General features: G+C 42.6%; 1 protein-coding gene across 3 annotated transcripts in view; it reads right to left on the bottom strand.

Annotated features, from left to right (window-relative positions):
- LOC148454321 (venom factor-like) overlaps positions 1 to 22366 on the bottom strand; it is a 184853-nt gene that overhangs the window by 141199 nt on the left and 21288 nt on the right. For all 3 annotated transcript variants that reach the window (XM_088461041.1, XM_088461040.1, XM_088461042.1), the window contains exons 5-10: positions 20247 to 20326; positions 17997 to 18084; positions 14180 to 14282; positions 9617 to 9737; positions 7435 to 7550; positions 4923 to 5069 (exon numbers count right to left, since the gene is read on the bottom strand). In XM_088461041.1, coding sequence (XP_088317167.1) covers positions 4923 to 5069; positions 7435 to 7550; positions 9617 to 9737; positions 14180 to 14282; positions 17997 to 18084; positions 20247 to 20326 — 655 coding nt within the window. The remainder of the gene's footprint in view (positions 1 to 4922; positions 5070 to 7434; positions 7551 to 9616; positions 9738 to 14179; positions 14283 to 17996; positions 18085 to 20246; positions 20327 to 22366) is intronic.

The raw sequence follows: 22366 nt of genomic DNA, 5'->3' as shown, positions 1-22366 counted from the left end.
TCCCGTCCCGCAGCCAAATCCTAACCCTCCCGTCCCGCAGCCTAATCCTAACCCTCCCGTCCCGCAGCCTAATCCTAACCCTCCCGTCCCGCAGCCTAATCCTAACCCTCCCGTCCCGCAGCCTAATCCTAACCCTCCCTCCCCACAGCCTAATCCTAACCCTCCCGTCCTGCAGCCTAATCCTAACCCTCCGCCTAGTGCCTAACCCTCACTCCTAACCCTAAACCTAACCTTTGGGACCGTGATCACTGTGATTATCGAGGCGGGATCCTGACCCTTGTCTGGATTCCGGCTTTGGTATTGTGACCACCGGCATTGTGTGCGCCAGGATCTGAACTACATCCAATTTACAATACCTGTTTGTTTACCAATTCCCTGGCTATCTGAACACTCTTTACTTATTGTGACACCAACCTATCACACTAGGAACATAGGAAAGGGTCTGCAACCTACTGTACATGCCGGTCACGGTGATATCCAAGCTTCTTTGCAGCAGTCCCTGTGATATCTTGTTAGGTGTATGTAATTCCCTCGCCTTGTGTCCTACTGAGTTGGCACAACAGAGACTGAAGTTATCTACAAGTTTGGACTTGGGTTGTTATTTCACCACTCTCCACTCGACCCTTCTCTGTTTACCAGATCTTGATCAGCTGACTATTCTTTTGCCATTGTGACAGCATTCTATCACACTAGGATCCTGGGCAGGTGGCCTTCACCAGCGTTCCAATCATAGCAAAGCCCAAGCTTCCATTCAGAGATCCCTAGTAAAAACCACCGATACACACTTCTCTACCAGGTAGTGCCAATCATAGTATGCAGTCAAGAATCCACTGCTCACAGTGAAAGTGTCACACACAACTATTGCCAGTGACCCTTTCTCTGGTTCCTTTGAGTAAACATACATATGCAAAGTTTGCATGAACATTTCAAATGTGAATATTTTTTGTTTCGTTATATGTGGCTGCAATTGTGAGAGATGTATTGTCGCCTATATGCTCTGCGTTTCCTGTCTTTGATATTGTTGAATAACACAACTGGAACTCTTTAACTATGTGTCAGTGTTAATAGATACTGTATTACATTTATACAATATGGAGAACAGATACTTGCCAAGTTCCAAATTTGGAGAAGCTCTCCTGGCCTCCCAACAGACCTCGCCACTCTCCCTGTTCTGCCCAGTTGCTGACTGATGTGGGTGGCTGGTAGGGGTGAGCGGGTTCGGATTTCTGAAATCCGAATCCCCCCGAGCCCCCCCGATCCGAGGCCGATCCGAGTCAGGCTCGACTTTTCCCGCCTCGGATCTGAAATCGAGGCAAAATGTCATCATCCCGCCTTCCGGGTCTCGCGGGTTTTGGATCCTATATAAGGTACCCGCGTCGGCGCCATTTTCTCACTCGGCTGTGGACAGTGAAGAGGGAGGGTGGGAGTTAGGGCTGGCTGGGCTGTGTAGTGTAGTGTAGTGCAGAGTAGTGTTGTGCTGTGCTGTGCTGCGCTGTGCTGCTGTTGTCCATAGGGGCTGTGTCCACTACTTCAAAGTCCATAGGGGCTGGCTGTGTTGTGCTGTGCTGCTGTTGTTAATAGGGGCTGTGTCCACTACTTCAAAGTCCATAGGGGCTGGCTGGACTGTGTTGTGCAGTCAGTTGTCCATAGGGGCTGTGTCCACTCCAAAGTCCTGTGCAGTGTCCCAGTCCTAAAGGGGTGCTGTAGTGTTGTCCAGGGGGTGCTCTGTACATCAGGGGTGCTCCCCCCAAGTGCTAAAAAAAAAATATTTTTTCTGTGTTTGTGAATTGTGTGCGCAGTAGCCGCACGTGCATCAACAAAGTAGTGCCAAGCGTGCGCCTGTGTCATAAGTAAAGGGCCGGCTGGCTTGAACATTAAAGGGTGCTGTAACCCCCAAAGTACACTCCAGTCCAAACCAAATAAAAAAATATTTTCTGTGTTTGTGAATTGTGTGTGCAGTAGCCGCACATGCATCAACAAAGTAGTGCCAAGCGTACGCCTGTGTCATAAGTAAAGGGCCGGCTGGCTTGACCGTTAAAGGGTGCTGTAACCCCCAAAGTACACTCCAAACCAAATAAATTTTTTTTTTTCTGTGTTTGTGAATTGTGTGCGCAGTAGCCACACGTGCATCAACAAAGGAGCAGCGCCAAGCGTGCGCCTGTGTCCCATAAGTAAAGAGCCGGCTGGCTCATTTCTTAAAGGGTGGTGTAACCCACAAAGTGCACTACTCTCCAGCAAAAATAAAAAAATATTTTCTGTGTTTGTGTGCGCCTTAGCCGCACGTATATATCAAATCGATATAACATAAATGGAGGACCAAACTTTCTCCAATAAAAATAGAATAGAGAAAGATCAAGAACCACTTCCTCCTACTGCTGAAGCTGCTGCCACTATTCATGACATAGACGATAACATGCCATCAACGTCGTCTGCCAAGGCCGATGCCCAATGTCATAGTAGAGGGCACATACAATCCCAAATGGCAAAGTTCAGGAAAATGACCTTGAAAAAAACATTTAAATCATCTGAAGAGAAACGTAAACTTGTCAATATGCCATTTACGACACGGAGTGGCAAGGAATGGCTAAGGTCTTTCCCTATGTTCATGACTAGTGGTTCAGCTTCACATGACGATGGAAGCCCTCCTCCCACTAAAAAATCAAAAGAGTTAAGCTGGCAAAAGCACATCGAAGAACTGTGCATTCTAAGAAGATATCACAAATCCCCAAGGAGAGTCCAAGTGTGGTGTTGGTTGCGATGCCTGACCTTCCCAGCACTGGACGGGAAGAGGTGGCTCTTTCCACCATTTGCACGCCCCCTGCAAGTGCTGAAAGGAGCACCCACAGTCCACTTGCTGATATGCAAATTGAAAATGTCACTGTTGAAGTACAACAGAATGAGGATACTGGTGTAGCTGGCGCTGAGGAGGAAGTTGGCGAGGAGGATTCTGATGGTGATGTGGTTTGTTTAAATCAGGCTCCGGGGGAGACAGTTGTTGTCCGTGGGATGAAAAAGCCCATCACGGTCATGCCTGTGCAGAAGACCAAACATTCCACCTCTTTGGTCTGGCAATATTTCTATCCAAATCCGGACAACAACTGTCTTGCCATATGTACCATATGTAAAGGTGAAATAAGTAGGGGTAGGGATGTTAACCACCTAGGAACATCCTCCCTTATACGGCACCTGCAGCGCATTCATAAAAAGTTACTGTCAAGTTCAGAAACTTTGGCTAAGACCGTAAGCAGTCCAGGGACACCTAAATCCCTTTTTCCTGTTTTATCCAAGGAATCGGTGGATGAGGAGGATGAGGACGACATCTTGCCTCCGTAGAGCCAGTTTGTGCAGGGACACATTAATTGCCAGCTTGTTTTGTGGGGACCCAAACGAACCAATCATTTCAGCCACAGTCATGTGGCAGACCCTGGCGCTGAAATGATTGGTTTTATTAAAGTGTGCATGTCCTATTTATACAACATAAGGGTGGGTGGGAGGGCCCAAGGACAATTCCATCTTGCACCTCTTTTTTTTCTTTGCAGTATGTACTGTTTGGGGCCTAGTTTTTCAAACTGCCATCCTGTCTGCCACTGCAGTGTCACTCCTAGATGGGCCACGTGTTTGTGCCGCCCACTCGTGTCGCTTAGCATAGTCATCCAGCTACCTCGGTGCAATCTTTTGGCCATAAAAACAATATTGTGAGGTGTGAGGTGTTCAGAATAGACTGGAAATGAGTGTAAATGAAGGTTATTGAGGTTAATAATTGCACAGGAGCAGAAAAACCCACAAATTCTGTGATTTAAGCTGTTTTTATGCTTTTTTTCAAAAAAATACAGATCCAAAACACAAAACCCAGAACCCAAAACACGGAAGGGTGGTTTTGGCAAAACCAATCCAGATCCAAAACACGAAGAAAGATCCAGATCCAAAACCATAACACAAAACACGAAAAGTGGCTGGTGCACACCCCTAGTGGCTGGGCTGTTGGATGATGTGATTCATATCGAATTGTGTCATCCTAGCCTCACTCCCATTGTTAAAGCATGGAACAAGGCATAGAACCACGATGACGTGTAACCCTGTCCACTCTGAAAAATCCAGTAAACCGAAAATAAAGAGATGGGGATGGGACCACAATGAAAAAAATTATGGTGCGATCCCCCACCATATTGGAGCGGGTTGCCTCTCCTGGAATATTCTGGAGGGGCTTATGTAAAGCTGGGTACACACTAAACAATGTGTGTACCCAGCGATGCAACACACGAGCCGGCTGTGGACAGGCCGACATATCGGGCGATCGGTACACTCTGGGCGATCTGGTACCTGCCTGATATGCCAGTCCCCCCGCATTGTGCTGCAAAGGATCATCAGGCGCATCGTCTGATCTTACATGTTGCACATGATGAGGTGATGAGGATGAAGACCCCATGGAAGCGCGCACTACACAATACACACTACACATATTTTAACGATTTGTCGTTCCGATGTGTCGGAATCGGCCAAATCGTTAAAGATATTGTGTAGTGTGTACCAAGCTTAAGGTTGGCAAGTATGGAGCATTGGCATCAAAGATATTTCCTGAATCGTCCAAGAACTGCATCATTGTACTGTATATAGAAGATAATGAAGAAGGTTCCGTGAAGAGATGGCAATAATCTATGTCAGGGAAGGATATTTAAGGTTATATGATTGGAATATTGATTATGGTTATTTTACCTTAATATCTTAAGCTGGTTGGTATGCTTGTCTGGCTCCTTTTTTCTACCTATTCTAGTGTCTTCTTTATTTGTACCCACCCAAGTAGCTCATCATTGCAGTGTTTATAAGCATGTTGTGCTTCACCATGTGTGGTCTATTCTACAGTATTCCATTCTATACCAAGTCCCAGATTCCCATCATAATAGCATATAGTAAGTGTATGTTACCTTTACTTGCAGCGAGTTTATATCTGAGAGTGTATTGATCGTGAGCCTCACTGTTCCATCTTCTTGAGTTGTTCCTCTCCTTGTTCCAGGTTCTACTACCACTGGTATACCGTTTGCCGGAGACCCATCTGGGTTAGTGACAAACACCTAAGATAAGTAAAGAGATTTTTTATAACATAGGCATCTGATAATAAAGTTAAAGCACAGGGTTTTTTGTATAGATTTACTCCCATTCAGTGGTGCAGTGTAAGCAGGATTCAAAAGTTCCTTCAAAAACAAGTGCATTTGTTTTATATACAGCTTCGTTTCACATCACAAAATTCTTGCATCAGTTGGTCAATGGCCTCACATTACTGGTCTATACTGTTATTAAGCCCGTTGTTCCGAATGACGAATGGGACTTGTCGTCCTCATAGACATAATACCAGTGGACAATGTGTCCCATTCATCATCCGCAGCGAGGGACACAAGCCAAAAAGTAAACCACTTACATCAGCCCCACCAGTAGTTATTATGGTGAGAAGACATGACCAAGGCCCTGATTCAGAGCCGGATGCTCTGACCAGAGCGCTCGCTCTGAATCAGGGCCCACCTCTATAAATATGGAGCGTCCTCCTGGACGCTCGTATAGCTGTGGGTCACCACCCACAGCCCATACGAGCGTGCAGTTTGATGGTCGCGATGGTCTTGACCATCGCGACCATCGCCACTGCGAGCAGAAGCCTGCGGTTGAGTTTTTCAACCGCAGGCCAGGAGTGATTTTGGCTCTATCAGAGCCAAAATCACTCCCACTGACATCACTAGTGATGTCAGTGGGGCCGGCTTCTGATGGTAGGCGTTCCCTTGGGAACGCCTCCATCTGGCAGGCATGCCCCCGGCACGCCAACCAAAGGGGGCGTGCTGTCAATCAACATTGACAGCACGCCCCCTTTGATCAGACATAACAAGCGAAGGAAAGTCCTTCGCTCGTCGCGTCTCGCGCATGCGCACGACGGAGCTCCCTCCATCGTGCGCATGCGCAGTGCACACCATCGACCCACTTGCGAGCGGACAGCCGCTCGCGAGTGGGTCTGAATGAGGCCCCAAGTGTGTTGGAAACTGTAGCACAGTCACTTAAGCATTCATAAAACAACAGTTTTTCTTTAAAAATAGTAAATAAGCTTGTAGCAATACAAAGGAGGGGTTCTCTCTTTGAACCTAGGTCCTATACAGAAAGAATTGTCTGGTGATCAGTATGGGAAGTTTCTGTAAAAAAATATAATGTTTTCTCAAGGTAGGATGATGATGAAAGCAGTGGTGTGATATCCAAGTGCAATGGAAGGAGGGAGGTAGGCAAGAGTGGGAGAACTTAGATGGGGAGAATCAGCAATATATCATCCTCTCCATCCCATGAGCCTCTGCATGTCTCCAACCCCTGCCTTTATGAGCCAGGCAGGCTGGAAGGAGGGGATCCTGTCTCCAGGGATGTGAGAAATTTAAGTAAGGCACTAGGAATTGTTTGTGACAAGTTGTGATTGTCTATATAAATATAGATATGTACTGTATTAATATACTATACTTAGTCTTATGTCTTCTTAAATGCCATCAGGTGGATTCAAGTCATGTAGTCCAGGTGCAGGGATCTGATATCCATAGGACTTAATTTCATTAGGACCATTATGGGACCAGTTAAGTTATGTAGAGTCTTTTCATAGCCAAGGCTACCCCTCTTTGTTAGCATCCACTGGTACTCGTTGTTTTACTGTTGGATTCCATAGACATCCAAGTGCTGATTCCACAGAGATTAGAGGAAAGAAAAGGGGGTTCTAGATCATTTTCCATCCAGCCCCTTACTCAGTGGTACCCAACACAGGGGATAAGTTAGTGAGGTACTTGTCCAGGGAATGGATATGACAGAATGGGAATTTGGCTGGGGCTAAAGGGAGGTGGATTGGTGGGTGGTGTGTAAGGTCAACTATTGTAACTCACTGGCATGTGGAGTGGTTGGTGACTCTACTGCGATTACCAGTGGCACAGACTGTACCAATCTTGTAATCCAATAATACAGATACTGTGAGATGACAATGGGATCCACCAAAATTAGGGTTCCAGGTAATCCCTAGTGAGCTTCACCTCTAACCCTATGTCCCTCATGATACTACAAACCGATTCACTAAAAACCAGTGTAACCTCCAAATCACAATCCAAAAAAAGGCTCATTGAGCTCCATTTTGAATTGATAGTCTGCAATTAATGCTTAGCCTTTGAGGCATAGTAGCTGTGTTAATCCAAAATTGCACTCAAATATATGGAAATAAATATTGAAAAATATGAGGCAGATATGTTCATAGAAAAACAGAACAGAGGTGTTACTGAAAAGAAATATGAATTATTATATAAAGGAGTCACCTAGCTGTATATTTTATTGTCCATGCCATTATAATGCCCAACACTACAATGCACTTATTATATCTGCAAGAGTTGCAAAAGCCAAACAGCCAGGAGATCTATGCAGAATTATATAGGTAATTACCATAAAGGCAAATGGAATTCCAGGTTTGAAATATTTGGAGGTTTTGGTGAAGTGAATTTGATATGGAGATGTAACAATATAGATATCATCCAGCTCAGCTTCCACTATGTCGCTGCCTGCAATAGAGACATATATTATACCCTGATAACACACAGAGTATTCCTGAAATTAGCAAAAATAAAGTTCCAGCTCCAAACGTGGTAATAATTCTATAGATCCTGCCAGGAGTAGTAACATAGAATATAATGCAAAACCTACAATATATATTTTTTTAATATGGCAATTAGCAAATAAAATCTTTACAGCCTCCTTGCAAGCATCAGAAGGTAATAATAATAATAATAATAATAATAATAATAATAATAATAATAATAATAATAATAATTATTATTATTATTATTATTATTATTATTATTATTATTATTATTATTTCATAATCATCATCATCAAATTTTGGAGGATAGGAAATTGTGAATGATAGCATAATTTAACTAGTAAAGTTGATGAGTAAGCCATTTCCTTGAGAAAGTTGGAAAGTCATATGAGAATAAGAGACCTGCTTATACTGTAATGAGAATAAGAGACCTGCTAAGTGATTTTATTTTTAATAACTCATTATAGCCAAAAAAAATTACTAGTATGTTATAGCTGGAGCAGCTCAGCTATATTCTACCAAATAGATTTACTTATTAAAAACAGATAAATTATAAAACCTTATGTTACGAATAACATAAACAGATATAGTTCTAATAATATTATATAACTACAGTCTCCCAGAAAATAATAGATTAGCTCTAATCCCTGTAAACAAATCCAATTTTTTTTAAATAATGCAGCTTTTACCAGTGGGACATATTGGTTCTAAGGGGTAAATTCACTAAAGTGAGAGTTATTAGAAGTGAGTTTTAGAAGAGATGTTGCCCATAGCAACCAATCTGATTGTACTTAATATTTAACTAGAACCTTCTAGAAGATAATAGCTTGAATCTGATTGGTTGCTATGGGCAACATCTCTTCTAAAACTCGCTTCTAAAAACTCTCACCTTAGCAAATTTACCCCCATGTCTTGAAACGGAAGGAAGTAAACAGCTAAGTTTAATTCCTTAACTTTCAGGGCCAATACTCACTCCATGGGCCTGATTCAGAGTTGAACGCTATGGAGATATTCGCGCAAATGGTCAATGCGGTCTCCGAAATATATTAAAAGGTATTGGGTGCAGAGGCGTAACTAGGGTATTTGGCACCAAGGGCAAAATGAAATATGGCACCCCCACAACTGTGTGTGCGCATCAAAAATGGGTATTGTCACCTGCTACCTGACTGTATTTTAGATGAATAAGAATGTGTAGTAGCTTGATATAGTTAGAATTCACAAGCTTTCACTATAGCAGCAGGTGGCTCCATTGACAAGGTGACTGACTGCAAAGCATGAGAGTGCTAAGTTCAATTCCCAACTGTAACTGGAAATCTCCATCAGTTGATGGAGATCCTGGCCTCCTCACTCCCCCTCAATGACACACCTCTGTATTGGGAAACGGAGGCGTCGCCATGCCTTTCCCACCCAGAAAGGGCAGCAGACTGTCAATCACTGAGAGTCTTCTACTGGACTGTGTGCAGGATCGCAGACCCGTTCTGCACATGCGAAGATTCCTGATCATTGCAAATCTGCGATCAGCAGTGCTGAATTAGGCCCTCAGAACCCAGAGCCATAACTAGACTTTTTGGTGCCCTGTGCCAGAAAAAGCATTGGCACCCCCCATATTTTTCAAGGGGACATAATGCACCCAAAAAAGGGGAATGGCCTCATGGGGAAGGGCCATGGAAGAGATAGGGGAGGCCAGGAGATGCTGGGGATGAAATAAGAGGAAACTACAAGTGAGAATGATAATAAATAGAAATTTGACAGGCACAAACAGCGCCCCCTGACCTGTGGTGCCCTGTGCGATGGCACCGTCTGCACTACCCTAGCTACGGCCCTGTCAGAACCTTAATTGCTCACATACAAGGCAGGTGCAAATTTCAATAGTGCATCCTAAGGTAGTGTCTCTTGATGCACCAAGCGGAATCTTTTGGCGTCTCCGTCCTTTGCACATTCAGATGCATGCTTGTTCTCTATTTAACATATGTTTGTAATTAAGTGTGATGAAGGAGAACTATAACTGAGAGTATTTCCCCATCTTACCTGTGTCAGTGATGACAGTGACAGTCACATAAAGTCTCCATAGCAGCATGTCTGCTTCCTTCCGGATAGACTTTACTAAATCTTGCTTTTGCAAAACGGCTTCTCCTTCACCTTTATCTATCTGGTTTACGCAATATCAAATTAAAAGTGGAAGAAAAAAAAAAGTCACGTTACCCATAAGAGATCATTTTAGTTCACATTAACTCGATAAGCAAGTGTCCAAAAATGAGGATCCATCATGATTGATTAGATGTATATTGGAGCTAGATCACAGACGTGGTCATGACATTAGCAGCCAGTAACCTATAACTTCTAAAAGAAAGTTTGTGAACCACTAAATACAGATGGCAGCCCAGTTAGTAAGACCGTGCTAAGACTAAGTGGGGTTCCAGTTGGAAGGTCGACACCAATAGGTTGACAGTCAATGGATTGACAGGGACAAAAGGCCGACAGGTAGAAAAGGTTGACATGTGAATGGTCAACACAAAAATCATCAACACATTTTTTTTTTAGTTTTAGGCACTTTGTGGAGGGTTACAGTTAGGCATTTACCCCGACAGTTAGGGTTAGGTATTAGGAGGGATGGTTAGGGTTAGGCACCAGGGGGAGAGTGAGATTATGGTTAGAAAAAAAAAATGCGTTGACCATTTTTTGTGTGAACCATTCCCATGTCGACATTTGATCCTGTTGACCTTTTGTACCTAAAAAAACAAATGAAATCCTAAGATCCACCTGATTAAATAATGCGTCAGCTGCCAAGCAACAAGTAGAAGATGCTTTTCCTTATACAGTGTACACAAAAAATATATATGTTGTGGTGTTAGACACATTAGATCACACATAACACATATATAGACAATAAATGTATTTAACATGTCATATATAATTTTTCAAGAGTGCAAAACAGTTAATAAATAACTTAATTAAATTGCATTCAAATAAACTGCCTACAAGGGTATGAGATAATTAAATAACATTATTCTTTTCTCTGTTATATCCAGTAAGTGCAAATTGCAAAGAAAGGTGAACAACTGACAATTGACAATTATAAACACAGCCTCTTTGAAAAGTAACTTTAGTATCAGAAAATCTCTTTGATGTTACGGGATGGGTACAGAAAGCCAGCAATTTGGATCCTGGCGGTCAGAATCCCGACGCCGGCATCCCGTTAGGGTTAGGATACCGACACTTGTTGGTGGGTATGATAACCTTCCCCCTCTCGCTACCCTAACCCTCCCTCTTTGGTGCCTAACCCATCCTCCCCCCTAGTGCCTGAATCTAACCTCCCCCTCCCTGCAGCCTAAACCTTACCCTCCCCCCTGAACTTATATTGGGGGAAGAAGAAAATGATCTTCTTGACTTGAGTGAAGAGAAGGATAACGCCTATGACAATGCTGAACAAATTGTCAATTTCAACACTGAAGATGTTTCGGTCCACCTTACAACAAGAACAAAAAATTATTCTCTTAAACTTATTTTATATTCATTTATAGGGGGGGGGGTGCAAATTAAACAAACACTGTAGGTGATCCCAAAAAAATGTATATCTCCTCCGTCACAGTAGAAGTGTTGGTGGTTTGTGAATTAGAATTACTTGTCCTTTTTTTTAAAAACAGAGGTTTGGGTGAAGGGCCCGAAGACGTATCCAATCCATGTTGGTCATTTTATGAGTTTTCTTGTTGTAACTTTGAGGGATACAGTTTTCAAAATGACCCTCATGTGTGCCTTAGGTTAGATTCATGTTTCTTGCTGTGACTGTTAAATTTTTTTTAAATAAATATAAATAACAAAAAAGAAGGTGTGATGCTCACGTAATGCTCACGTAATGCTCTCCCTGGCTGTCAGCCCCCTAAACCACCCCTCTCCCCTCGAGAACCTACGAGTTACCAGGTCCTGGTCTGTAGAGATTTTCACAAGAAGCATGCACTTATAAGAAAAAGGAGTGGGGGTAGTAATGCAAGCTAAGGGGGCTCTTCCAAAAAGTCTGCCAAACATTCCTAATCCTTGCCAATGAGGTTGGCCCAATATGAAGACCTGGGGGAGGGGAAGGGAATGTAATATAGGCAAAAAAAAATGGAAGTTTGCTGCTGGTGTCAGTAGCTCTAGAGTCTGAACCACCATTTTAATCTTCTTTCTTATAATCAATAATGGTTTGTTAAATGTATTAATGATATATATTATAGTATGCAGAAAATGTTTGATTATTCACTTCAGTCTCAGCTCTAGAGAACAATCATACTTTACATACAGCAGAAAATAGGAAGCCTGCTACTGGCACCAGCCTGGACCACCAATGGGTGCTGTTTAGAGCATGCAAAGTATCCTGATTCGGATTACTGGCCATTGTGGCTGGGGAGTGCCAAGAGACTGGGGGGTCTATGTACTAAGCAGTGATAAGAGACAGAGTGAAAAGTGATAAGTCTGTGATAAGGTGCCAGCCAATCAGCTCCTAACTGTCATTTTTCAAACACAGCCTGTGAGATGGCAGTTGGGAGCTGATTGGCTGGTACCTTATCACTTTTCACTCTGTCTCCTAACACTGCATAGTAAATAGACCCCTGAGAGTGGTAGAAGAGCTATTTCGCTTAGCTTTAGACTGGCAGCCCAAATAAGCCACAGATGCCAGAGTCTAAGGGGTAAATTTACTAAAGTGAGAGTTTTTAGAAGTGGAGATGTTGCCCATAGCAACCAATCAGATTCTAGCTATTATCTTTTAGAAGGTGCTAGTTAAATGTTAAGTATAATCTGATTTGTTGCTATGGGCAACATCTCCAGTTCTAAAAACTCTCACTTTAGTAAATTTACCCCTAATATTTGTAATTATTCTACATTAATCAATTGAAACTGCCTTAATTGGTGACTTGTAATCATTTTGTAATCCATTTTTCCAATCCAAAATATATTGGCCAGAAACTCACCACAACCACCGTTATCTACAGAGGCCAGTAGGCTCTGCAATCAAGCTATCCTGAAGTATTAAATTAATTATAATCTTTTTAATCAAATGTAATCTTTTTTTTTTTTATAAATGTAAATTGGTCTGAAGCTTTTTTTCCATCTCCATGTTATAAAAAGCGCATTAAACATATGGCCACAACATATTTTAATTACATTATTTATCACGGATAAGGCAAATTAATCTCCACACCCAACGTGTTTCATCTACAGCTCCAAATGTACCTATGAGATTTCCTTGGGTGTAAAAATGAGTGGAGTGAGTTTGGATCAGATAACCACACATTTGTTGATTTTTTTAGGTATGGGGATATACTGTGCAGTACACACTTTTGTGTGATTTTGGAACACAATTGTACTTGTGACATCATACTAGGAGGCACCTTGGCCCTGATTCAGAGCCGGACGCTCTGACCAGAGCGCTCGCTCTGAATCAGGGCCCTCCTCCATAAATATGGAGCGTCCTCCTGGACGCTCGTATAGCTGTGGGTCACCACCCACAGCATATACGAGCGTGCAGGATGATGGTCGCGATGGTCTTGACCATCGCGACCATCGAAACTGCGAGCAGAAGCCTGCGGTTGAGTTTCTCAACCGCAAGGCCAGGAGTGATTTTGTCTCTATCAGAGCCAAAATCACTACCACTGACATCACTAGTGATGTCAGTGGGGCCGGCTTCAGACGGTAGGCGTTCCCTTGGGAACGCCTCCGTCTGGCAGGCACGCCCCCAGCACGCCCACCAAAGGGGGCATGCTGTCAGTCAACATCGACAGCACGCCCCCTTTGATGAGACACTACGAGCGAAGGAAAGTCCTTCGCTCGTCGCGTCTCGCGCATGCGCACGACGGAGCTCCCTCCGTCGTGCGCATGCGCAGTGCAGACCATCGACCCACTTGCGAGCGGACAGCCGCTCGCGAGTGGGTCTGAATGAGGGCCCTTGTCTGCTTTTTTTTTTAATAATAATGTTTATTAATGATCAATCTTTGCACTTTTCATCACTGCACCCTTGGATCCCGGTCACCATTTTCTACATGGTTCAGAGCCATTGTATGGACCAAATATTTCTATATCTACAAAAACATCTTCTATTCTGTGGATATTGGGACTGATAAAAGTGGCCAACATCTATTTGATTTAGTACAGGTTTCTCATGCATCCAGGGCAGGGGTATAGAGAAAATAGAGATGCAAGGTGTACAAACAATACAATTTATCAGAATTGTTAGTGTAAATACTCCAGGACCTTATAGACCTAAAACATCTGTGCATCTGATCAATGGTCCATTCTCCAAGGTTATCGCAATCTCTTCATTATAATATCTGCAACATGTGAAACAGTTTGTCATTCATCCTTGTTACCCAATCGGGACGGAGCTTCTCGCATCATATTTCTACTATGTGATTAAGAGAAAAAACCTATTGGACAATAATATTTCCTATTTACTGTGGGTGGCCCTAAAATTAAAATACTGTTTTTTTAATGTAATGATGAGCTAATGAAAGAAACATAGAAAGAAATTGAAGTAGTTAAAAGCTTCATGACAAATTATGGCTGTGGAAAAATAATTTGTTTAAAATGAAGACTTGTTATATAAAAAGATAAACATACCTGAACTCTTCTTAGGGAATCTGTTAGGCTTTTCTTTTCATTGTCTCTCTTCACTCCAAATAGTGTAAATGCCCAGCCATTCACAGGCTTCCCATACAGGTAACTGCGGAGAGAAAACATGTACCAGAAAACAAACATTTATCGCTGATCACCAAAACACACAAACACCTCCTGTATATATCACTGATCCACACATGCCTACTCTCCCGATTTGGCCGGGAGCCTCCCGAAAATCGGGTGCCGCTCCCGGCCCCCCGGAAAAGTAGGCAGACCTCCCGACTTTTCCAGTCCCCCCCCCGCAATGTAATGCTAAACCCCCGCTGCGGAGGGGCTGATGACGCGATTCGCGCTGAATCGCATCATCATAACCCCACCCCCCGCATAGCAATGCCAGAAATATCGGCATATTGTTGTGGGGGGCGGAGCCTAAATGACGCTATTGCGTGGCTCCGCCCCCAGTCCCGCCCCTAAACACTTGTAAAGTGCCCAGCCACGCCCCTCTATACAGGCCCCGCCCCCTGCTACACTGACCTGGCTGCTTCCTCCCGGAGGAAGCAGCCAGGATGTAGGCAAGTATGCACTGATCCCTAGAACACACAGACACCTCCTGTACATATATCACTGATCACTAGAACACACAGACACCTCCTGTACATATATCACTGATCACTATAACACACAGACACCTCATGTACATATATCACTGATCACTAGAACACACAGACACCTCATGTACATATATCACTGATCACTAGACAACACAGACACCTCATGTACATATATCACTGATCACTAGAACACACAGACACCTCCTGTACATATATCACTGATCACTAGAACACACAGACACGTCCTGTACATATATCACTGATCACTAGAGCACACAGACACCTCCTGTACATATATCACTAATCACTATAATACACAGACATCTCATGTACATATATCACTGATCACTAGAACACACAGACACTTCATGTACATATATCACTGATCACTAGACAACACAGACACCTCATGTACATATATCACTGATCACTATAACACACAGACACCTCCTATACATATATCACTGATCACTAGTACACACAGACACCTCCTGTACATATAACACTGATCACTAGAACACACAGACACCTCCTGTACATATATCACTGATCACTAGTACACACAGACACCTCCTGTACATATATCACTGATCACTAGAGCACACAGGCACCTCCTGTACATATATCACTGATCACTAGAACACACAGACACCTCCTGTACATATATCACTGATCACTATAACACACAGACACCTCATGTACATATATCACTGATCACTAGAACACACAGACACCTCATGTACATATATCACTGATCACTAGACAACACAGACACCTCATGTACATATATCACTGATCACTAGAACACACAGACACCTCCTGTACGTGTATCGCTGATCACTAGAACACACAGACACCTCCTGTACATATATCACTGATCACTAGAACACACAGACACCTCCTGTACATATATCACTGATCACTAGAGCACACAGACACCTCCTGTACATATATCACTAATCACTATAATACACAGACATCTCATGTACATATATCACTGATCACTAGAACACACAGACACCTCATGTACATATATCACTGATCACTAGACAACACAGACACCTCATGTACATATATCACTGATCACTATAACACACAGACACCTCCTATACATATATCACTGATCACTAGTACACACAGACACCTCCTGTACATATAACACTGATCACTAGAACACACAGACACCTCCTGTACATATATCACTGATCACTAGTACACACAGACACCTCCTGTACATATATCACTGATCACTAGAACACACAGACACCTCCTGTACATATATCACTGATCACTAGAACACACAGACACCTCCTGTACATATATCACTGATCACTATAACACACAGACACCTCATGTACATATATCACTGATCACTAGAACACACAGACACCTCATGTACATATATCACTGATCACTAGACAACACAGACACCTCATGTACATATATCACTGATCACTAGAACACACAGACACCTCCTGTACATATATCACTGATCACTAGAACACACAGACACGTCCTGTACATATATCACTGATCACTAGAGCACACAGACACCTCCTGTACATATATCACTAATCACTATAATACACAGACATCTCATGTACATATATCACTGATCACTAGAACACACAGACACTTCATGTACATATATCACTGATCACTAGACAACACAGACACCTCATGTACATATATCACTGATCACTATAACACACAGACACCTCCTATACATATATCACTGATCACTAGTACACACAGACACCTCCTGTACATATAACACTGATCACTAGAACACACAGACACCTCCTGTACATATATCACTGATCACTAGTACACACAGACACCTCCTGTACATATATCACTGATCACTAGAGCACACAGGCACCTCCTGTACATATATCACTGATCACTAGAACACACAGACACCTCCTGTACATATATCACTGATCACTATAACACACAGACACCTCATGTACATATATCACTGATCACTAGAACACACAGACACCTCATGTACATATATCACTGATCACTAGACAACACAGACACCTCATGTACATATATCACTGATCACTAGAACACACAGACACCTCCTGTACGTGTATCGCTGATCACTAGAACACACAGACACCTCCTGTACATATATCACTGATCACTAGAACACACAGACACCTCCTGTACATATATCACTGATCACTAGAGCACACAGACACCTCCTGTACATATATCACTAATCACTATAATACACAGACATCTCATGTACATATATCACTGATCACTAGAACACACAGACACCTCATGTACATATATCACTGATCACTAGACAACACAGACACCTCATGTACATATATCACTGATCACTATAACACACAGACACCTCCTATACATATATCACTGATCACTAGTACACACAGACACCTCCTGTACATATAACACTGATCACTAGAACACACAGACACCTCCTGTACATATATCACTGATCACTAGTACACACAGACACCTCCTGTACATATATCACTGATCACTAGAGCACACAGACACCTCCTGTACATATATCACTGATCACTAGAGCACACAGATACCTCCTGTACATATATCACTGATCACTATAGCAAACAGACACCTCCTGTACATATATCACTGATTACTATGGACATTATTCATCATTACTTAATTTCTACAACAGCAGGTGAAAATTTAACATTTTCACCTATTTTTGTAGAAATTAAGTTTTGGGGCCATTTACCATAAAGGTATCTCATGCTTACCTTTCTCTCCTGATGTTACCTACTGTCCCATACAGTAGTATGGGGACCTAAATTCATTAAGGTCCAAAAATACAATATTTTTGGAGTTTGACTGCTGGAGAATTTGCCGTCATCAGGTGGCATTTGCCCCCACACCCATTTGGAGTAGTCTGCCCCCCCTGTCTGGCTTACTTCTGCAGATGACAGGGCTTTGTTCACCTGTTCACGCAGGAGCACTAGCACTACAGAGTCAGCCTTGGCAGTGCTAACTTTCTCTACCATGAAAAGAGTATTGAAAATGATTGTGGAACAATGATGAATTGCTTGGGGACTAGGCATGAGTTAGAATGGTAATTATTCGGGTCCGCCCTTCCCTGGCAATTAAGATAATGAATATCACCCTAAAACACACAAACTCCTGCAGTACAGATGTAAAGTCAGCATCACTAATACACATTTACTCACTTTGCAGAGATTTTCACTTTTAGTTCTTGATCTTTTATGTAGAAGAATTTTTGAGCTGCCTCCAGCTTTATCTCAAAACTTGGCAGGACTGGAAAGTTTTGGAAAGAAAACCTGATATTAAAGTCATCTTAATTTTACTAAAAAGTTGATTATGCGAATTATTAAACTTCCCTAGTTTAATAAAGTAACAGAATACTTGTGTATACTATTATATTAAGGTAGAAAGGTGATCTCCACTCAATCATTAGCAAATGCTGATTGCATAGAAAATTAGAAATGAGTAATGAACGAAGGTAGTTTAGAAAGAGGTTAATAAATTGCTGACACTGTTATGTATACTAGAGTACTACAGAGGTGGCCAGGGTGGTAACTTCCATACAATGGGGTGTCCCCACAAGGCTGTGATTCTGGTGGTGGCTACAGAGGATCCCAAGTACACCTGGAGACTACTCATCGAGTATCTAGTGGTAGCTTTCCTGTTCCCATTTCCCAGCACCACCACATAATAAAGATGCAATGTTGATACTCAATGAAGAATACAAAAATGGACTAGGAGACAGAGTAGGAGAGATGAAGATTGAGGACAGTCAACCTTTCCACAAAGAGGTCCACTGACCATTTGTCTATATATTGTGTTATATATTTTAATATGTTCTTGTAGCATTGATTACTTTTGGAAGGTAGAGAATAAAGTTCTTATGGTACGTAATTTTTGTTTTAATATCATAGTAGTATAAAGGGGGCACATGCCTTTTAAACAGAAACTGACATATAAATTGCTAATAATTAGCAATGGTAATATTGATCCCAAAAGGACAAGTTATAATTACCACCCATGCTGAATGCATATTTTGCAAATGTATTGTGTTTTTTCTCACACTATAACTAAACCGCCAGCGAAGTTGCATTGTCATCACAACTGTATTGAGCAATGAATGTGTTATCGGATTCTGACCCAACAAATCAGTAATTGACCATTCTCATATAGATGTCTTCCAAGATTCCATTTTGGTATTTATTTGTTTTTTTATGAAACAATAGTTTTCCAGTAAATGTTTTTTTTTGCTGGCAAATATTTCTAATGGGCAGGGGTCGCAAACTAGGGGAATCTAATGGTGTCAGCAAATCAATTGTCCAAAAACTAATATCGGACTAAGGTAATAAATCATAGTTCAAATGTCAGCAGACAATATTGAACCCTAATATTTAAATGGAGCAGCCCACCACTGGACTGTGAATTAGACATGCTATATCACTTTTGTTTGCTTTTGTGAGTTCCTCTTATATGTGTTACCAGCTACCATATAAAATGTATATCTCTGCCAGGAGTACCCACTTTGTCTATGCTGCTTACCTCACCAACACACCTGTTACTACCGGCCCTGCCTCTGACTACAGAGCTCTAGCCTTTGGGTTTCTCCGTAAATACACTTAGCTAGCATATAGGACCTCATTCAGAATCTCTCGTTAGGGCACGCTCGCTCGCTGGGAGCGGTAATCGCACATCTGCGCATGTGTATAATTCGCAGTGCGCGTGCGCAAGTCATTAGTTGCGATCTGATTTTGATAGCTCGCAAGCCACTTTCAGGTCGTTGCTTTGAGTGACAGCCATTTGTGGGTGGTAACAGGGGAAGGTGCTTGTGAACGGGTGAGGGGATGTGCGATCGCAGGCGTGTCTGACCGCCAGAGCAGCGTTTAATGGGTGTGCATAATTAGCAAAGTAGCGTCATTGCACATGTGACTTGGTTGTTTTTTTAGCCTGAACTGCTTGCAGTGCTTGGGGTAGGTTAGGTCAACATTAAGCGCTGCAAGCAGCTCCGATGGCCCTCGATGTTCACGATTAATCAGACTCGTGACGGAGATGATGTGTGCTGCGAGTGACAGGTGGGAGGTTTGATAGTCCAGCGTACGCTAACTGCCGTCGCTCACTAAGACATAGAGGGCGTCCTTACAGTGCAAAGAGCGATCGCTTGATTTGCATACCCAGCCTCTTTTTGCAAGCGACCGATCGCATCTTGCGAGAAACTCTGAATGAGGGTCATAGTATCTACTCTACTAATGGTATAATAGTATATCCTCCATACAATAAAGCAAGGGGATGTATGGTCTTATAAATTGGACTCCAGGCAATATGTTAGCTTGGGATGCGAGTGGGTCTAGCAATAGCAATTATTGGTCTAGACAGATCTTTTAAATCATCTTATCAAAAATGTACTGTAATTATACTATATAAATAATAATAAACCATACCGTATTCTTTTACTTCAAAGTTTGCAGTGTAATTCTGCACGTCTGTGTCCAATTTTGCTGATATGGACCATACTCCCAAACTGTAAAGAACAAAACAAATGTATATATTTCACAACATCTGATCTTACTGTTTAATTACAATTGAATTCAATAATTGCTAAAGGGATGTACTGTACAACTCATATATTCATATAATGGTATTACTGTCCTTATTTTAAAATACAGTTCAGAGTATTGAACATTTTAAATCGTGGCAGAACATTTCTTAATCTCATTATTTAGAGAATATATAGAACTTTTCTCACATTGAGCCTACAATTATGAAATTATTTAATATTATAGGATTTACATGTACCACCATCAGGTGCCCAAATTTTAGTAATCAATAATCCAGCAATGACTCTCAGTCCCATATTTTGAACATTGTACATATAGGGCGGTATTCAATCGTATCACCCCGCTACGCGCTCGACAGAAACTATTCAATTGTGGCTCCTGTCAGGCGCGATCAGCTGCCGGCGCACCATTTCAGCTCGCAGCCCCAGGGGGGTGAGAGCTGAAATGGGTGAAAAGTGACCTGTTTGGGCGCCCAAATGCCACTTTTCATGATCACACCCAGCATTTTGGTCAGGGGTAGCCGTTTTACATGGCTAAACCCAACCAATATGGGCGCGATAAGCGTGAAAATCTGCAGCAATTGAAAAGCACCCCGCGATCTCCCGTCACATTAGATGGGAGATCGAGCGTGCTATAACAATTGAATACCACCCATAGAATCACATTCACAGTTGGACATATATGCAAGTTGGGGCTTTATTTTGCCTGCAATTTTTTATTAATGTGCCTGCATGTCATTTTGTGGTGCTTGTCGAAACTTAAACTTGCAACACTTTACGACAAGGGGGCTGGGACAGGTGTGTAGACACGGCCAAAGTTCAATAAGGGATTGATATACGCATATTAATATGAATAGAGGTCAAAATGGCTGCCAAACAGATGAGATCATGCCTGTCTGGCAGAGGGGGTACAAAAAACCCTGGGGCAAGTTGAAAGTTGATCTTGCTGATGGCTGCAGGCAATTTCTGATTGGTCGCATACCTCAAAGTCACACCCATTAAATCAAATAAGTTGAAAGTGCTGCAACTGTGTTTTTTATGCAATATTACATGTTACAGTACTGAAAACTCACTATACAAAATAAAATATCGGGGTGATTCAGTTCTGGACGGAATTGCAAAGCTGCACACACAGGACCTCATTCAGAGCTGCTCGTAAGCGGCCGCTCGTTCGCTCCGAGCGATGTTCGCACATCTGCACATGCATACGGTTTTTAGTACGCATGCGCGGACCAGTCAGTGCGGCCAAAAATCGTGTGCTCGCAAAATAGCGAATGCCTTCTCATTTGAGTAACAGGATGAGGCGTATGTGGGTGGTAACAGGGGAAGGTGCTTGAAAACGGGGAGTGGAGATCAGAACGCAGGCGTGCCTAAAGGTCAAAACAGGCATTTTAAGGGTGTGCATAATTAACAAAGCAGCGTCATCGACCACGTCAGTAGGGTGTCTTTTATCTTGAACTGCTCGCATGATTGCGGTAGGAAAATGCAACCACAAGATTAGCGAGCAGTTCAGATGCCGTTCGATGTACTCGATTAATCTAATAAATAGCGGAGATGACGTATGATGTGAGCGGCCAGGGGGCGTTTTTTCAAAATTACGACCGCATGTTTTGTTCGCTCGTTCAAACATGGAGGCGTCAACAGACCGCAAAGAGCGAATGGTCAATTTAAATAGCCACCTCCTTTTTATGAACGAGCGAGCACAAATAGCGTCCGGCTCTGAATCAGGCCCAAAATACTTTGCAATTCAGTCCTTGCAAAAATGCAAATGCAGCAGGAGGTGTATGACAACCTCTGCTGGGATCACGATTGCACCATCAGCCACGGGTAGCTGGCCAGCTGAGTAAGCTTCAGCTTACTCAGGCTGGCCGGCTTGCGAGGCCAGGAAACTGTATCCGTGTATGCAGCCCGTGGCCTTGCCACTCCCACAAAGTGGGGAAGACACATCCCCATTTCCAGGAACACCGGCCAATCCCACCCTTGCACTGGCCCTTAAATGCCTCT

This window comes from Taudactylus pleione, unplaced genomic scaffold, assembly GCF_031769625.1.
Source record: "Taudactylus pleione unplaced genomic scaffold, aTauple2 ptg001005l, whole genome shotgun sequence".
Lineage (NCBI taxonomy): Eukaryota > Metazoa > Chordata > Amphibia > Anura > Myobatrachidae > Taudactylus > Taudactylus pleione.
Note: the sequence above shows the minus strand (reverse complement) of the source record. Positions and strands in the feature narration are given on the sequence as shown.